Source organism: Hypomesus nipponensis, chromosome 7 (assembly GCF_054491055.1).
Source record: "Hypomesus nipponensis isolate SF chromosome 7, ASM5449105v1, whole genome shotgun sequence".
Classification (NCBI taxonomy): domain Eukaryota; kingdom Metazoa; phylum Chordata; class Actinopteri; order Osmeriformes; family Osmeridae; genus Hypomesus; species Hypomesus nipponensis.
Window position 1 is genome coordinate 12,378,283 of NC_140367.1, and position 17,573 is coordinate 12,395,855.

At 49.0% G+C, this 17,573-nt stretch overlaps 1 protein-coding gene across 2 annotated transcripts in view; it reads left to right on the forward strand.

The window, feature by feature from the left end:
• Positions 1 to 17,573, forward strand: part of anks1b (ankyrin repeat and sterile alpha motif domain containing 1B) — a 184,383-nt gene that overhangs the window by 66,004 nt on the left and 100,806 nt on the right. For both annotated transcript variants that reach the window (XM_084702070.1, XM_084702071.1), the window contains exons 4-9: positions 1,478 to 1,630; positions 1,957 to 2,100; positions 7,545 to 7,620; positions 9,716 to 9,817; positions 13,872 to 13,997; positions 15,341 to 15,510. In XM_084702070.1, the coding sequence (XP_084558196.1) occupies positions 1,478 to 1,630; positions 1,957 to 2,100; positions 7,545 to 7,620; positions 9,716 to 9,817; positions 13,872 to 13,997; positions 15,341 to 15,510 (771 nt within the window). The remainder of the gene's footprint in view (positions 1 to 1,477; positions 1,631 to 1,956; positions 2,101 to 7,544; positions 7,621 to 9,715; positions 9,818 to 13,871; positions 13,998 to 15,340; positions 15,511 to 17,573) is intronic.

Genomic DNA, 17,573 nt, shown 5'->3' on the forward strand with positions numbered 1-17,573 from the left:
CCTCCTGACCTTACTGACTCTGCGGCAGTCATTACTGTGGGGGTCTCGTCATCCTACTGGCCCCCAGGGGGGGCAAGGGAGCCCTGAAGGGACAGGGCCTCTGGCTGGCCAAGGACTGGACCAAAGCCAAATCCACTCTTTGCCCCTCACGGCCTCAAGACTGAATTCTTCCAGTCATTTTTTTTCAAATCAACTTAAGCACTGCAACTCCTAGTGCCTAACTTCTAGTTCTTAGCCCTGGCAGGTTCTGAAAAGTTTTGTTAGCCGATTCCAAACCATCGTCCAACTGTTTTTCACCCAGGTTGACTGTTAGCAGAGTTTTGCATGCGGCCCCTGACAGTGAAAGCTGGAGCAACATGGAAGTCAAGGTTATACGGCAATATCTTCTAAAGGTTTGGTTCTATAAAGGATATCGCTGTGTATTCTGTTCTGAGCAGACAGGATTAGTGGAATGGTATGAGTGATGAGGTGGCAGCTTCCATCTGGCTTTCTAATTGTCTAGATATTGGGTTGTGTAATGTTGACTAAGCACACAACACAATTGACAAAGCACAGAAGCACGTGCTGAATTCAAAAAAAAATTAGCCAATGAGCTGTTGTTACAACATTCCGGACATGTGTGGACCGCCCTACATAGAACATAGTACCGTATAAAAAAAAAATAAAGCCCCGGTTTATACCTCGATTTAACATTTTTCTTGTGGTGGTGAGGCTTATATTTCGATGCGGCTTATGCATGTTTTTATCACAAAACAACAGCAGAAACATTAATTTTTTCATGAATGCTATTTAACTCGTTAGGGAGTAACGTCGCACATGTGGTCGTTCATGTCTCAAGGTAATTATTAGTTAATTCCCGGGCAATAGAAAACATACATTATGCACTTTTCCTTTCGTTTTCGAAGTGTGTTACACAACGGCATGCTGTAAGATCACCTATACTCGTGCATTGCTTGGTATCATGGTTTCCGTATCAAGTGCGGCATATATTCCAGTGTGGTTTATACTCAGATTTACAAACACAAAGCTCTCATTCTGATGGGGTGCGGTTCATAGAAAATGCGGCTTATTTTCCGAAAAATACGATACTCGGATCTATGTTGAATAGTGACACGGATCGTGTAAGAATGGCAACGGAATAACTGACTAATAAAGTTGCAAAGCTTATCTTGGCATGTCTCAATTGCAAAACAAAATGATCCTAGTGTCTCTCATAATGGAGCTGTCTGGAATGCATTATGGGATAGATCATAAGTCCATCCATCCAGCGTTCTGTATAGCTAAACATACTGTGTATGGTTATGTACAGTAGATGATAAACAGTAAAGCATAAGAAAGCGGACGTACTGTTTTGAGTGTAGGCCTCTTAAGCCTATCCCTAGAAGGATCCGTACCATTCTTTCCAGCAGCCACATCTACCATCTTAACAGCTGAAACGTCAGGTGTAGTGACTCCTCCCCACCCCTTCTTTCTCCAGAACCACGAGAGGGAGACGGCGCTCCACTGCGCGGCCCAGTACGGACACTCTGACGTGGTGTCGGTGCTGCTGCAGGAGCTGACCGACCCCACCATGAGGAACAGCCGCCACGAGACCCCCCTGGACCTGGCTGCTCTGTACGGGAGGCTGCAGGTCAGGAGGAGGAGAGGGACGGAGGAGAGGAGGGCAAAGGGATGGATGGAGGGAGGACAGGGTGGGAGGAGAGGGAGGGAGGGAAGACAGGGTGGGAGGAGAGGAAGAGAGGTGGGAGGGAGGACTGTGAGGGTGGATAGGGAGGGAAGGAGAGAGCGACTGAGGCAGGGAGGAGAATAGAAAGGAAAGGGAAGGGAGGAGAGGAGGACGGGGGAGAGGAGGAGAGGATCGGGAGGAGAGGGGGGGAGAGGAGAAGAGGAAGTGGAGAGATGATGAGAGGGACGCTCGAAAAGGCGGGGGTGGCTAACCTGTCTCTTTCTCCACAGGTGGTTTGCATGCTGGTCAGCGCCCACCCCAACCTGATGTCCTGCCACACGCGTCGACACACTCCCCTGCACCTGGCCGCACGCAACGGCCACCATGCCGCCGTGCAGACCCTGCTGGAGGCCGGCATGGACGTCAACTGCCAGGTCAGGGGTCACCCGGGGTCACTATGGGGTCAGGTGGTGGGGGTGGCGAGCTATGATAAGATAGTCGTTTAGTCTGTTTTTTGTTTTTTTTTCGGAAATAAGTTGGGCCCTCGGTTTCTTTTGATGGATCTCCGTAACAAACCAATGACCACAACTCGTGGAAACTATCGTCCAATGGTTGACATCAGTGTTTGAGGCCTTTCAAGGCCAACGTTTTTTATATATGTTTTCATCCTAACAGTGCGTCCTGACCAAGATGTTCTTGCAGGGGAAGGGATCCTGGGTCAGTTTGGGGAGGGCAAGGCTGTAATCGTAATACATATTAGGGGGGACACATCCCCCCCCCAATATTCAAATCTGGTCAAAATGTCCCCCCCACTATATTGATATAAAAATATAAATGTGCTACACTACCACAGGCAACCACGCACGCTGTCCGAAATGATCATAGAAAATGTAATCTGTCTCGCCCAACGTTGACTCCATGGCTACAGCCTTGGGGAAGGGCATGCATAGGACTCATTGGTGGTGTGTCTCTTGACGGTTGGGGTGAAAGGTGCTGTTTAGCGAAGAGGATGAAGCTGTCAGTGGAGGGTTTGAGCTCACCGTTTAGGCAGCTTAGCTCTGGGGTTCATTCAGAGAATGCGGGTGTCACGTTTGGAATACAAAGCCTTATGTTTTAGCTTTGGGTGGGATTCGAACCCCGTCTTTATGGGGTTCCGGGAGTACTAATGGTGTAAGGGTTGCATGTTGTGGCCTTCACACACCTCAGAGATGATATTGCAGTTCATGCTGACATGACTAATTGTGCTGCCATTGCAGAGCTTGTTAGCAGGAACTCTCCCTCCCATCTCAGTCTTCTCCCTCACATTCGTTTTTAAAGCGCTTGTCTCTTGTGATTTTAAAGAAAGTGAGACCAGGGGCTAAGAATCTCTGCTGTACTCCTGCCGAGGGTATCATAGCAACGGTTTTTTTAGGTGGTGTGTGTGTGCATGTGTGCCTGCATTTGTACCTGTGCGTGTGCGCGTGTGCGGGCGCAGGTTTTAAGAGGTCAAGGATGAGTGCATGTGATGGAATTTCCACTCCTTTTTCATGGTGGAAAGGGGAATAATTCGGTAAATGCCAAAAGTCTAAAAGCGCTACATTCGTGGCATGTACACCTCGGTTTGTGCTCATTTGAACTACAGTGTGCATGCGTGTATGTGTGTGTGTGTGTGGGTCTGAAAGCATGCATGAGGTGCACTGAATGGTGTGGTGGTGGAAACGAATGAATAATAGATGGACTGAGGAGGGTGAGAGAAGAGGAGGCGGAGTGGGACGAGGTGTTCCTGACTACATGGTCTTATCTCTGTTGGCCTCTCCTTTTGCACATGCTCAGTAAAGACAGGAAGCAACGCTGACGTGGTTGTGGTGCGTTTTCTTATTGGGTCGTATTGGCTCGCGCTGCTCTCTCGACTGTGTCGTGCGTCGTACGTCTTTCCTTGTCGTCGCTTACCACTGTAGACGTCAATGTTGCTGCACCATGTTTGTTTTTACATGATTTAAATGTAAAAAGTATCGTTTTTTGGAATCATATCCAATCTTGTTATCGCTATAGTATGACCTGTCAGTCAATGCTGTAAGATGGTACTAACGTTGAGATCGATGTTAACGCTACCCAATGTTGCATTTGTGTGTCGTCTGTGGCGCTTTTCCTCTCCAGAGCTCTGTAGCTTTCCCTGCCTCTGTTTCTGTGCCACGGTTTGACTCACCGTCATCCTTTGCTGCCCTCTTTGCTGTGACAGTTGCAGATGTTTCCGGAAGGGTCGCTGTCGTATCTCGCCTGTGTTATCGTAACCACCGGGTGCCTGTCTGAAGGATTGTACGGCATGCTCGTTCAATGTTTTGATAGAGATACATCTCTCTTGTCTACGATTTGTTGCCGCCCTCCTTGTTCCCTGGTAGGCTGCATGTGTGTGTGTGTGTGTGTGTGTGTATACACACATCTGAAGAGGAGGGCAGTCCCCCGCACCGCAGGGGTCTGCCTTAGGCTCTCTCTGTCGAGAGGAGATGTGGGAACATGCTGGCCTTTGATTCTCCCATCACTAGCCTCTCTCGTTGTTTTTTTACCCACAATTTTTTTACCCACAATTACTCCCTTTTTACTCCCTTCTCTCTCTCTCTCTCTCTCTCTCTCTCTCTCTCTCTCTCTCTCTCTCTCTCTCTCTCTCTCTCTCTCTCTCTCTCTTTACCTTTCTCCCCCTGTCCCATTTGCCCTCTCTCTCTCTTTCTCTCTCTCTGTACCTTTCTCCCCTTGTCCCATTTGCCCTCTCTCCCTCCCTCTCTCTCTCTCATTCACCCTCTCTCTCTGCTTCTCTCTCTCTCCCTTTCCCTCTTTCTCTTTCTCTCTCTCTCTCTCCCTCCCTCCAGTAATGTCACTCTCACATAGGATTTGGACACATGCTGCTTGTGTACACACTGGTCAATGGTATACTTAAACCACACTTGCGCACACACACACACACACACATTGGTGCATACATTGTGCAACCCTACTGTACCCACTCTTATCTCCAAAGAGCACCTTGCAAAGTAGAGGGGAAGAGAATCAAGAGACTTATCCAAAAATGATATTTTTGATGTAAATGTGTAAATTGTCAGCAGTGTGTGTGTGTGTTGCCCGTGTGAGAGTCCGTAAGTATGTGTCTGTGATTGTGATTGTTGGTACTTCTACATGGTCAGAATGATATCTATCTGGGCATATTTGTGTGGCTGTGTGTAACCCTGGGTGTGTGTCTGCCTGCCTCCATTACAAGCCATTGTGCAGCATGTTGAAATAATTACTGTCAAGTCCTGCTGGCTTGTCAGTGGATGAATAATGTATCGAGCACTACGGATACCCCATACTCACCCACCCACCCACCATCTCTCTCTCTCTCTCTCTCTCTCTCTCTCTCTCTCTCTCTCTCTCTCTCTCTCTCTCTCTCTCTCTCTCTCTCTCTCTCTCTCTCTCTCTCTCTCTCTCTCTCTCTCTCTCTCTCTCTCTCTCTCTCTCTCTCTCTCTCTCTCTCTCTCTCTCTCTCTCTCTCTCTCTCTCTCTCTCTCTCTCTCTCTCTCTCTCTCAGTATTACTAGTCTCCTAGTATTCCCTGTGGATGCTCCACACAGCAAACTATGACACCACAAACACAGCAACCCACGTACTGTACACACACACACACACCCACCAACCCACCCCACACACACACCCGCATACACTAAACTAATTAGCAGCACTTCACATTAAACCCATCATCTGTCATACATCAACATACTCCCCTTCCCTCCTTCCCATACCTGCTTACACTAGTGCTTAGTGTTAGACCACACTAAGCATTTCAATACAAACCACTCACTCTTTCTCTATGGAGGGAAACCAAAAACAACCCCAAACAAAGGAGTCCCTGGTGGTCTATGGCCCTATAAGAGCATCTCTCTCTAATCTCGCCTCCTCAATTCCTGGAAACACAGCGAGAGGAGAGCTGGTTTCCCTCGCTTCCCGGTGACATCATCGCCTAATCGCCATGGGAAACGGGACAGGAAGAGATCCAGAGAGGTCCGGGGGTCTTGCTTCCTGTTCCTGGATGGGTGTGTGTGTGTTTGTGTGGTGTGCACGCGAGCGCTCCGAATCCTTTCCCTGGTTGTCTAGGGTTTGACAGTAGCGTGGGTTGTGATGTTGTGGTTTTCTGCTCCTTCCCAGTGTCGCGGGAACGATTTCGAGTTTTGTTCAAGTTTTGGGGTTGTTTTTGTTTATCTCAAATGTTTTTTTTTTTGGGGGGGGGGGGGCGGGGGACCATGTTTGGTGTGAAGACTTGGATTCAACGTTTTTCCCGCAGATTTTGAGTTCATCGCGTTGTCCTTGCTCTCTCTGACTGTTTGGATCCTTTGAACCGTAATGTGTCGGCTGCAGAGCCCAGCTTGATGTCGTGCTCTTGGAACACTGTGTAAGGAGGAAGTCTTTTGGCTCGAGAAACATTTGAAACGTTTGAATGACACCTTGGCGAGGTAGAAGGAGATTCTGAACACGGCCTGTTGGGAGCTGAGGACGTGGCAGACACTGTAGGCAAGGTGCCTCGATCAGGTGCGTGGAATGGCGAGTGGCCTTAGTGGACTCATCTGCTTTTCGGAAAGGAACCGTGTGTGGGGGGGGGGGATTCCATATGTAAAGCGTGTGTTTGTCTCGATTGCCTAAGTACTGTCGTCGACGTGTTGGTAAAGGGAGAGATACAAGACGGTCTCCCAGCCCTTGGTGTTTCTATGTATTGCATCATGTATCTCAGGTTGTTGTACAGGGACTTGGTGTCCAAAGATGAATGTTGCTAACATTGAGCCCACAGTGAAAGGAGGGAGTTATGGGCTGTCGTTTAAAAAAAATTTGGGGGGGATTTTGGGATTTTTGACAAGGGCATTTGTACCGTGTTGTGTACCTGGAGGCTAGCGTGACGTTGTCATACTCATAATTCTAGTCAGAATATGAGTCTGAAAACTCTCCGTTGGGCTGTGACTACGGGGCGTGTTTCAACAGAACTCGTAAAACAAATGCCTCTTCGCTCAATTGGATAGACCTACAACCAATCAGAGCAACGTAATATGTTGTTTGTTGAAAACGAATTCAACCCAAGGGCTCTTTTGTGACGTTGTTGATTACGTTACTGTTGATCATCTGTCCATCATCGTATAAAGCCCGCCCTGGCAATTTCATTGGTCCGTCCCGATTCTGGGTTTTCTGTAGTTGTCCCCAATACGAGACCCTCCAGACCCAACTTCCCGAACACATTTTTTGGTGGGCGGGAGAAGTTGGGCTGGCAGCCAGGCTACCTGGACGCATACTTGTGCAAAGCTATAAAATCATTCTAACTAAGTGGCAGGAAGTAGGAAGTAATTGTGTCTCTTTCTTTCTTTGTGATGTGATTTTATATGTGTATCTCTTTCTATCTGAACACCTTTCCACCCTGTACTAAGTAGAGCGAGGGAGAATTCATGGTGAGGAATGGTACGTTCATGGTAAACATTGACGCTCCTTCCCCTCTCTCTTTCTCTCTCTCCCTCTATCTTTGTAATTCTCCCTCTCTTTCTCCCTTCTTCCCTCCCTCTCCCTCTCCCTCTCCCTCTCCCTCTCCCTCTCCCTCTCCCTCTCCCTCTCCCTCTTTCTCTCTCTCTCTGTCTCTCTCTCTCTCTCTCTCTGTCTCTCTCTCTCTCTCTCCCTCTCCCTCTCCCTCTCCCTCTCCCTCTCCCTCTCCCTCTTTCTCTCTCTCTCTGTCTCTCTCTCTCTCTCTGTCTCTCTCTCTCTCTCTCTCTGTCTCTCTCTCTCTCTCTCTCTCTCTCTCTGTCTCTCTCTCTCTCTCTCTCTCTCACTCTCTCTCTCTCTCTCTCTCTCTCTCTCTCTCTCTCTCTCTCTCTCTCTCTCTCTCTCTCCCTCCCTCTCAGACGGACAATGGCAGTGCCCTACATGAGGCAGCTCTCTTCGGGAAGATGGATGTAGTTCGGCTTCTACTCGACTCAGGTGAGTGACCTCAGCCCCCCCACTCCCCTCTCTCTCTCTCTCGCTCTCTCTCTCTCTCTCTCTCTCTCTCTCTCTCTCTCTCTCTCTCTCTCTCTCTCTCTCACACACACACACACACACTCATTTCCAGTCACAGTCTGATTAAAGAACAATGAGACGGTGGATTGTGACCCTACCACGGGCTACATAACTCTTCACTTAGGCCCAGCAACACTGGTCTCCAGGCAGCCTGGTATAGGTTACACTGGACGGATGAGAGGTTTCAAGGCAGTGACGCTGTCATCCATCCCGGTCCTTTCCCCAGACCTCCTGCCCTTCCCTGTCCCCTGGCTGTCAGGCGGCGTTACGCCGGGCACGGAGTGACATAATAACTGGCATCTTGTCTCGTGCTGATGATCTCATCACAGCTGACAGGGATCAGGGGGGCGAGCGATAACTAGACCCAATCGCAGCCCGGCAGAGCGATGGCTGCTGTCATCGTCAATCACTCAGATGGAGAGGGCTGTGTGTTTGTGTGTGTGTGTCTGGGTGTGTTTATGATTTCCATGCATCATGCTTCGTGTTCAATTTCATGCTTCAGTTTTTTCTTGTACTCAAACAGATTAGCTGTAGTGTGGCAAGACAAAAAGATAAAGGCAGTAGAAATAATCAGTTACTTTTTGCACTCTCCTCTCTGTACCCTCCTCAAACACTTCCTGTTTCCTCCCATGCCCTAGAGGACTTCCGGTCCAGGAGCGCATGGCGGCCATGTTGCTTGGGGCCAAGGTTTATTCCTCCCGTAGGAAGTAAAAGAGATTGCTTGCACGTGCCGTTTCACTGGCCTTGACCCCCAGAATACCCAAACTCACCCATCTGTCTGTCATTCTGGCCCAGAACATTGTGTGCGTGTGTGGTGTGTTGAGGGACGGATGGGCCTGCAGTTGGGAGGCCACTTCCTTTGTCAATATGTTATTACAAACTGTGTCATCCTGCTATTCCAAGAACATTTTTGTTGTAGGATGTAGACCAGTAAACATTTCTATTCTAAGCATCTCTTTGTTTTCTTTTTTCGGGAGAAAAGTCTCGTTAAAGTCTCTTAAACCACCCTTTTTACATTCTGCCATCTCTCAAACACCCTTTACTGAACTGTTTACCTTTTTTGATTTCTTTTTAATATCAAATCGAAAACAGAATGCTTTTTTTGTGTGTATGTCACAATGTTGAAATGTGCTTTTGACTGTCTGATTCGGAGTATCACTGCTCACAACTCACTGTCATCAAGACATACACATATCTGCAGCCAAGCCCTTGAGTCACTGGAGTTCTCTAACAGGGTGGTGTGTGTGTGTGTGCGCGTGCGTGTGTGTGGGGAGGGGGGTTTGTTTCTCACTTATTTGGTTCTTGCCTAGTCATGGGATTCAGCTAAACAGGCCCTTTTATTGCAGCCCTAAAAACGACATGAGTGCCTGTGCGTGTCCAGCTGGCTAAAAACCTTCTTCTTTGGCTCTCGACGAAGGCGGTCGCATTTTCTCCTCCTTTCCCTGACCACCGTCCCTGCTCGGCTCTGTCTTCGACTGCTTGTTTCCCCAGGGTGGCTGGCGGGTCTTCGTCCAGCGCCTACCATGGCTGCAGGTCCAGATGCTGCTCGTCTACCCCCCCCCCACTCCCCGTTGCAAGTGTCTTGTAAATGGTGCTGGGCTTATGTGCTGAGGTTTTTGCCTGTTCCCACACTGTACTCCTCCAGGAGCATTGTCTGGGGGTTGCCTTTTTCTCTCCTCCTCTCTCCTCATGTGATGTGCTGTAACTTTTGTAGTTGGCGCCGAAAATGGCTGCCGAGGTAGGCTCTCCTGCCAAAGTCAATTCCTCGTCTGTGCAAACTTTCATGGCGAAAAAACACCAATTCAATTCCAATTCTAACAGCACTCTCCGGACTCCCTCCTAACTCACTCTAGGTCGGAGTGATAAGTGTTATCAACCATGTTATCAAAACCAACCGTTTTTAGCCAACCTCCATTATGGACATGTCAGCAGTCCGCCGTCTCGCAGTGTGTGTGTGTGTGTGTGTGTGTTTGCTGACGTCATCTGGACGTCTGTCTGACTTATTTATTGGTTTCAGGGATCGATGCCAACATCAGAGACGACCAAGGAAGGACTGCTCTGGAGATACTGAGGGAACACCCTGCACAGAAGTCTCAGCAAATCACAGCGCTCATACAAGGTACTACTGTACACTATAGCACACACACACACACACACACACATACATACACACAAACACACACACACAGGGTGTTCAGAACATGACACATCTCTGCTCTTCCTGTTTCGTTGCTGGCTGAATTGTGGTTTCCCTGGTCTGTTCAGATGGTCGGATTGGACAAAGCCATTGTCAGGAAGTTTAGCGTCAACAAAGGAACAATGGGAGTTCTCTGCGTTGCAGAGAATAATACGCAGTTTGACTCAGTGCTCTCGTGTTGTAGGACTAGAACAATTGAGCATGCCGCTGTCGTGTGAGAATAGAGTTGTTGTCGCGGAGATACTGGGACGATAAGGGAACGTGCTGTGAGAATGGGGATTGTGTGGAACACAATGTTGTGTGATTCGCTGATGAGGCTTGTGTGACCAAGAGATGTCCAGGGGTCATGGTCAGGGTTATAAAGCACAGGCACACTCTCTCTCTCTCTCTCTCTCTCTCTCTCTCTCTCTCTCTCTCTCTCTCTCTCTCTCTCTCTCTCTCTCTCTCTCTCTCTCTCTCTCTCTCACAAACACAGAAAAGTTATGTGCACACCTTTCAATCATACACACATTCTCTATCTATCTGTCTCTCTCTATCTCGCACTTACACACACACACACACACACGCATTCACGCACACGAACATAGACACAGTGTGCTTGTCAATCCTCTTCCATCCTTGTCAGCAGTGGAACCGATCCCAAGGAAGGAAGACTCCACCAAGAGAGTTGACAGTAAAAACTCATGAGACAACCCTGTTCACTTGCACAACAAAACCCTAAAGGAAGCAAGTTTGTCAGAAAGCAATCCTTTTTTTCTTCTTGTTTTCATGCCGGTGTGTTAAACGTAAAAATCTATTGCAATCGGCCTAGACACCACATAAAACCTCAGGAAGAACCTTTTATCTACAGTCTGGTCTGTCTTTGCAGCTTCGTAGGAAATATATAATCTGCGGTACTGCGTGATGTGCAGTCTGTTACCACCGCATCTCTGGGTGCAAATTTAGGCTTGGAGATGATATATAGAGCAACATCAAGACAGAGGTGGGATATTTATGACCGTGCGGAGGATAAAGAGAGGCTGGAAAGGGAGAGGCCATGTTTACAGTCCCGGTGATTTAGAGAGGGAGAGATGACGATGACTATAATGGAGAAAGAGAGAATTACAGCAGAGATAATGGTGGACAAAAGAGAAGTCCGAGAATTGGTGCAAAGGAGAGGAAAAGAGCAGAGCGATGTGGACGGATGAGAGGAACGATTGTGAATGGGAAGAGAGGGGTGGGGAAAATTGGGAGGAAGAGGAGGAAGACGCGAACGTCGAGAAATTGAAGTCAAAGTAGAAAGGGGACGGGGGGGGGGGGGGGGGAGGAGGAGGGATTGAGGGGGGGGGAGATGGCAAAGGGGAAAGGAAGGCAGGATGACAGAGGGAGAGCGGTGGGGCAAATTGGGAGGAAGAGGAGGAAGACGCGAACGTCGAGAAATCGAAGTCAAAGTAGAAAGGGGACGGGGGGGGGTGGGAGGAGGAGGGATTGAGGGGACGGGGGAGATGGCAAAGGGGAAAGGATGGCAGGACGACAGAGGGAGAGCGGAGCCGGGACACAGCTGGGATGGAGTGAATAGGATCAGCTGCCTCTCGTTTCCTGCGGATGAATGGACATGTGAACGAGAGAATTTGAGAGAGTTGGATTGAGTCGGAGACTGACGCCCAAGTGCGAAAAAAAAGTACACTACGACAAGTCACAGGGCACTTGTAGCCACATGTAATGCTAGAGGGAAGATACGTAACTATGGTATGGTATACGGAAACACTGGTTGTCAGAGCAGTTAGTATTTCAGGTTGTTAGTGGTCTAGTTGCAGTCAAGTTCCAGATCAATCATGTGCTCTTAAGCCCTGGTTGATACCACTTAAAACAGTACGATCCATCAGTGAGGAAGCAGGAATTAATCTTTTGACGGAAGTAAAAGTTGATGGATTCTTTTTTTAAATGTATAATTGGTTGGCTACCTGCTTTACACAGATTGAACATCCAGCCTACTTTAACTGTTCCTGCGTCTGCAAGTTTAGGTCCTCGTGCCCCTTCAACATATCCTTGATGGTCAAGTTGAGAAGTAACTCTAGACGACATGAGAGGCGTTGGTGCTTTGTTACAGAGAGTTGACTAAACCGTCCTTCATGGAAGCTTCCGGTCTGTTGCAGAGCAGTTCCCATACTGTAATGCATCCGTTGGGATGGAGTGTCTTCAGGAATTGATGAGGACAGGAGTGGACATGTTGAATTTCTTCAGCCTTCTGAGGAAAGGTGAGCGTCCCTGGTCGCTGGTCACTATCGTGGAGGTGTGAGACACAAGGACGGACTGGGAGTAAAAAAGGGCCCTGGACTTTGATCCAGACCGGCCCACCGGAACCAGGCATTGTATACGCCACCACAGCTGCCCTGCCAATGCATCCACATTCTGTGTTTGATGTGATGCTAGTTTGGGAGTTCCAGACTTAAAGCTCGCTCGTGCAGCAATTTTTGGGCCTTTATTTGAGCGCAAAATAGTTTTTTGTGCTTTATGTAAAATAAACATAGCCGTTTTTCAATTTGGACAGATAGAGATGGCACTTGTCTAGTGGAAGTGATGTCTTATTGTCTCTTAATTTTTCAGCCCCACCTTTACATTTCTTAGCCTGGTTTTCCATCGTTATAAAGTCTCTATGAGCTAACTTTCAATCTGTCAGTGTCACTGTCGTGTGTAAGTGAGACCAAGTGGGCGGGGCTCTAGACGTTCATGCATAGACGTTCATTTGGAATAGACCAACCGGCCTGGGGGAAAGGGGGGGCGGCCAACTGTGTCGCTCGATCTTCTGCCAACATTTGTATTTGTAGTTAAAAAAATGATAAGGCAAGCGGCCCTCCATCCCAGAAGTGTTTCGGCCCACCGGGAATTCTCCCGATGCTCCCGATGGCCAGTCCGCTACTGGTGTGAGAGGTCCTGTCAGGTCGTAGGTGAGATGGGCCTCTGCTTCACCTTTACTCACTCATCACCAACGGTGTCTTCTACAAGACAGTCGAGTAGATGCGACCTCAGACTGGCACCCGTCTACACAAACACACGCGCACACGCACACACAGGCACACGCGCATCTGAACCTCGGTTCTGACCTTAGCTGGGTGTCTCATTAGCACACAGAGAGGTCCTTCCTCATGATTAAGCTCAACAAGCCTGCTGCTTGTGTGTGTGTGTGTGTGTGTGTGTGTGCTCAGGGTTCATTATAGCGAGTTCATTATACAGGATCAGCTATGCAGCCCCTCATCTTCAGCCCCTGACTCTGCCCTCCCCTCCCCACCCCTTCCTCCAACCCTTTTTCGCTTTCTCAGTCTTTCTGATTATTTCTCTCATTTCATTGTGGATTGAGAATGAGTAAGGGAAATGGTGTGTGTGTGTCGTGTATGTGTGCGCACGTTGTATTGTGCTGATTCTAGAGCTATTGTATTGATCCGGTAAAACGGTTTTAATATTCGCTCTCGTTTTCTCTCTTCGCTCTTTTTTTTTTTTTTTTTTAAGTCTCTCTCTTTCTCTTCATCTCATGCACCCTGTCCCTAGTGGCTCTCTCTGTCTCTCACTCTCTCACTCTCTCTGTCTCTCACTTTCTCCGTCTCTCACTCTCTGTCTCTTTCTCTCTTTCTCTTTTTTTATTATTTTCTTGCTCTGCATTTTGAACCGATTGAACTGATTTTTATTTTTATTTTGTACATCTTTCTCTTCCCCTCTCTGTCTCTCTCCTTTCCCTCTGTCTATGTCTCTCTCTCTCTATCCCTTTCTCTCTCTCTCTCTACCCCTTTCTCTGTCTTGGTCTCTCTCACTCTCTCTCTCTTTGTATTTGTCCGCTCTGTCCCCCCTCCCTCCCTCCCTCCCTCCCTCCCTCCCTCCCTCCCTCCCTCCCTCCCTCCCTCCCTCCCTCCCTCCCTCCCTCCCTCCCTCCCTCCCTCCCTCCCTCCCTCCCTCCCTCCCTCCCTCCCTCCCTCCCTCCCTCCCTCCCTCCCTCTCTTTCCAGAGTACATCATGGAGGAGGAGATTGACAGCAGGTGTGTGCTGCGGGAGCCCGTTCGTCAGTGTCCCGTCCCCACGCCACGAACCTCCGTGCCCTCCCCCTCCGCCTCCCCTTCGCTCAGACACAAGAGTAAGAACATACACACACACACACACACCAGAGCGCACAGACATGCATGTGTGCTGATACACACACACACATAGACGCACGCTCGCAAACAGAGAGAAAAGTTGAGAAAGTACACACGCAAGCAGATTTTAAAATGAGTTATCAAATCACCTAGATAGACTGCATGATTAGTTGATGGTACAAGTCGCCTGAACAAGACAAAAATCTGGTGTGCGGCGCCTCTAGTGGTTGTGAGTACTTCCCCACAGTATTGCAGCTCAGAGAACACTGGCCCTAGTGGCTGAGTTGAAGCACTGCCGCAATATCACCCACGAATCCTGCTGATCTCCTCTCTTCACAATCATCCACAGTCAACATATCCCATAATTACCTTGAGAGGGAGCAGAAAAATGGCAACCAACGATTTGTGCACCTGAACGCACGCCTGAACACGCAATGAAACAGCTCAGCACGACACAGCACATTGCGACTGAGGAGCCAGAGGGGTGTTGAAGCCGCAGGATGAATGTGTGTGGGTGTGTGGGGGGGGAGCGTTCCAATTTCAGAGAAATCCATCCTCACCCTTTCTTCTCCTGTGGCGGCAGGGGGCCGCAAGGGGGATTCGAACCTTTGAATGTTGGACACTGTTCAAACTAAGTGACACAAGTCTTTCCCTCTCTATCTCTGTCACACACATACTCACGTGCCATCTCTATCTGTCCAACCTTCTCTCTCTTCCCATTACACACCGCCTCTGCGTTTCTAACTCTGTGTGTGTGTGTGTGTGTGTGTGTGGTGGCACCGTGGCAAAAGCTAGATATTGATCACAGAGGGAAGAAGAGTAGAATCCAATTCCAATTATCCTGCACCCCTCGGAGGCGGTTAAGAGAGGGGAGGGAGTGAGGCACGGAGGGGAAATGAAGGAGGATAAGGAAAGTGATAGAGAGAGGGAGGAGCGAGAGAGAGCGATGGAAGGGAAGCCAGAAACAGAGGGAGTTAAGGGGAGGAAGGGGGGTTGGAATTTGGGGTAAACCTTTCTTTCTTTTCGTAGAAGACGCTTCCCTTTTAGGTTGGCCACCCATTATTTTGGACGGTCAAGGTGCCCAAGAAAACAAATTGATGGTATAAAAACATGTCTTCCATCTACACTCTCTCTCTCTCTCCTTCTCTCTCCCCCTCCATCTCTCTCGCTCTCTCTCTCTCGCCCCGTCTCTCTCTCTCTATTTCTCTCCCTCTCTCTGTCTCCCCTTCTTTCTTTCTCTCTCTCTCTCTCTCTCTCTCTCTCTCTCTCTCTCTCTCTCTCTCTCGCCCCGTCTCTCTCTCTCTCCCTCCCCCTCTCCCCCTCTCTCTCTCTCTCCCCCCAGACGAGGCGATGACGGGCGAGCTCTCCAAGCTGCTGAGTGAGATGAAGAAGTGTCGGGACTTCTCGTTCGAGGAGCTCTGCCACACCATCTCCTCCCACTCCATGGAGAGCTTCAGCAGCGCAAGGCTCTCCGACGAGGAGCGCGGTGGCACTCTGGGACGCCGCAGCAAGGTGGGGTGGGGCTGGCGGGCTTCGGTGCTGGGGGAAGTGGGGTCTGTATCTATGTATTGGGAGGAGTGAGATGTACATGTAAGAAGGAGTCTGGTCAAAGTGCTCGTCCAATCGAGGGAGCCAGTTCGCGCTGGCAGATTGAGGCTGATCCAATGGGCATCCAATAAGCTTTCCCTGCAGGAGCTAGTTGACCAATGACAGACCACCTCTTTGTTTTACGTCCTGTGAGGATTCAGATGCGAAGTTACTGTAGTTAGAAAGGTTTTATTGGGTTGACCTTTAACGTCAGCACCTTCAGTTTTTCTGAAGCTTTTCACTGCCCCTGTTAAATAACTGTAGTCCCATATTTCCACCAGTAGAGGACAGTGTTGGATAACTCTCTGGACAGGCTAGTATATTGGCTGTTTATGTAATGTTTTTTACAGCTTTAATAATAGGTTTCACAATGTTTTATCCTTGATATTTTATGTATGTTACTTGTGCATGTATATATTTTGTAGAGATTAGAGGCCGTTGTTTTTCGGGATTCAGAAGCCTGTTTGCAAACTCTTTCTCTCTCTTTCTCTCTCTCTCTCTCTCTCTCTCTCTCTCTCTCTGTCTCTCTCTCTCTCTCTCTCTCTCTCTCTCTCTCTCTCTCTCTCTCTCTCTCTCTCTCTCTCTCTCTCTCTGTCTCTCTCTCTCTCTCTCTCTCTCTCTCTCTCTCTGTCTCTCTCTCTCTCTTTCTCTCTCTGTCTCTCTCTCTCTCTCTCTCTCTCTCTCACACACTCACACTCACACTCACACACACACACACACACACACACACATTAATACTGATAAAACCCTGGTGAGATTTAAGTATTTATAAAACCTCAAGGTTGCAAATTTCAAGAGAATTGACCACTTCGCTTCGTCTGCTCGTACCACGCTGCAGAAAATCCCAGCAGACTTTCTCCTAACACCTTCACTACTGCGTGACCAATGGGCTTTGGGGGTTTCAATTATAGGATTCAGGACAGAAGTTGGTTCCGTAAAAGTGCGGTCATCGATCATTCTGACCCCCCTCCTCTCGCCCCCGCCCCCCAGCCCTGAGTGAACCCTGAGGCCTGGACTGGCCTATCGTCTCGTAGAACTGATAGTGGGGGGTCCCACTCCTCCCCAGGTTCCACACCGATTGGTTCCTGTGGCTCGAGCGTTCTAGGATCGATCCCAATCACGCCACGGCTGCCCTCAGCCCCGAGACTAGCTTGGGGGGGGGGGGATGATTGTTACACACGCACGTGCAGACACACACACACAAACACTTTGGTGCACATACGCGCGTGCACACACTCACAAGCACGCATCACCTTTAAACCCACACGCTTACATTCGCACGCACGCACGCACACCCACCCACCCCCACACACACACACACACACACACACACACAGGTAGGTGTGTAGGTAAGTGAAGGATTGGTGGGAGGTTTCCATTTAGAATGCCAGGCTGCCTGCAGGCTCGTCTTGACAGAGCTGCTCTACCTCTCATATCTCACACTGTGGCACGCAACAAGGCACCCACACATACTGTACACGTAGTCATTTAGCAGACGCTCTTATCCAGAGCGACTTACAGTAAGTACAGGGACATTCCCCCAGAGGCAAGTAGGGTGAAGTGCCTCGCCCAAGGACACAACGTCATTTGGCACTGTTGGGAATCGGCAACCTTCTGATTACCAGCCCGATTCCCTAACCGCTCAGCCACCTGACACGCGTACACACACACACATACAGTACATGCGCACTCATGCACCTGTGCAGAGCCTGGCCTGTGCACGCCGAGCCGAGCACACACACACACATTCTGACACACCAATGCATGCTTACACACACCTCCAGTAATCTTACAGCATGCCGTGTTGCGAGTGATTGCTCTTCTGTGAGAGCGTGTGTTTACCATGCTTTGTTCATGTACGTGGAGTCGTATTTGTATGCTAATTCATGCTAATCCAAGGACAGATGCAATACGGTTCATTAGCATAATGCCTATGAACCCATATGTTCAATAACAGCCATTGTCATCGGCTTCATGAATTCTGCACA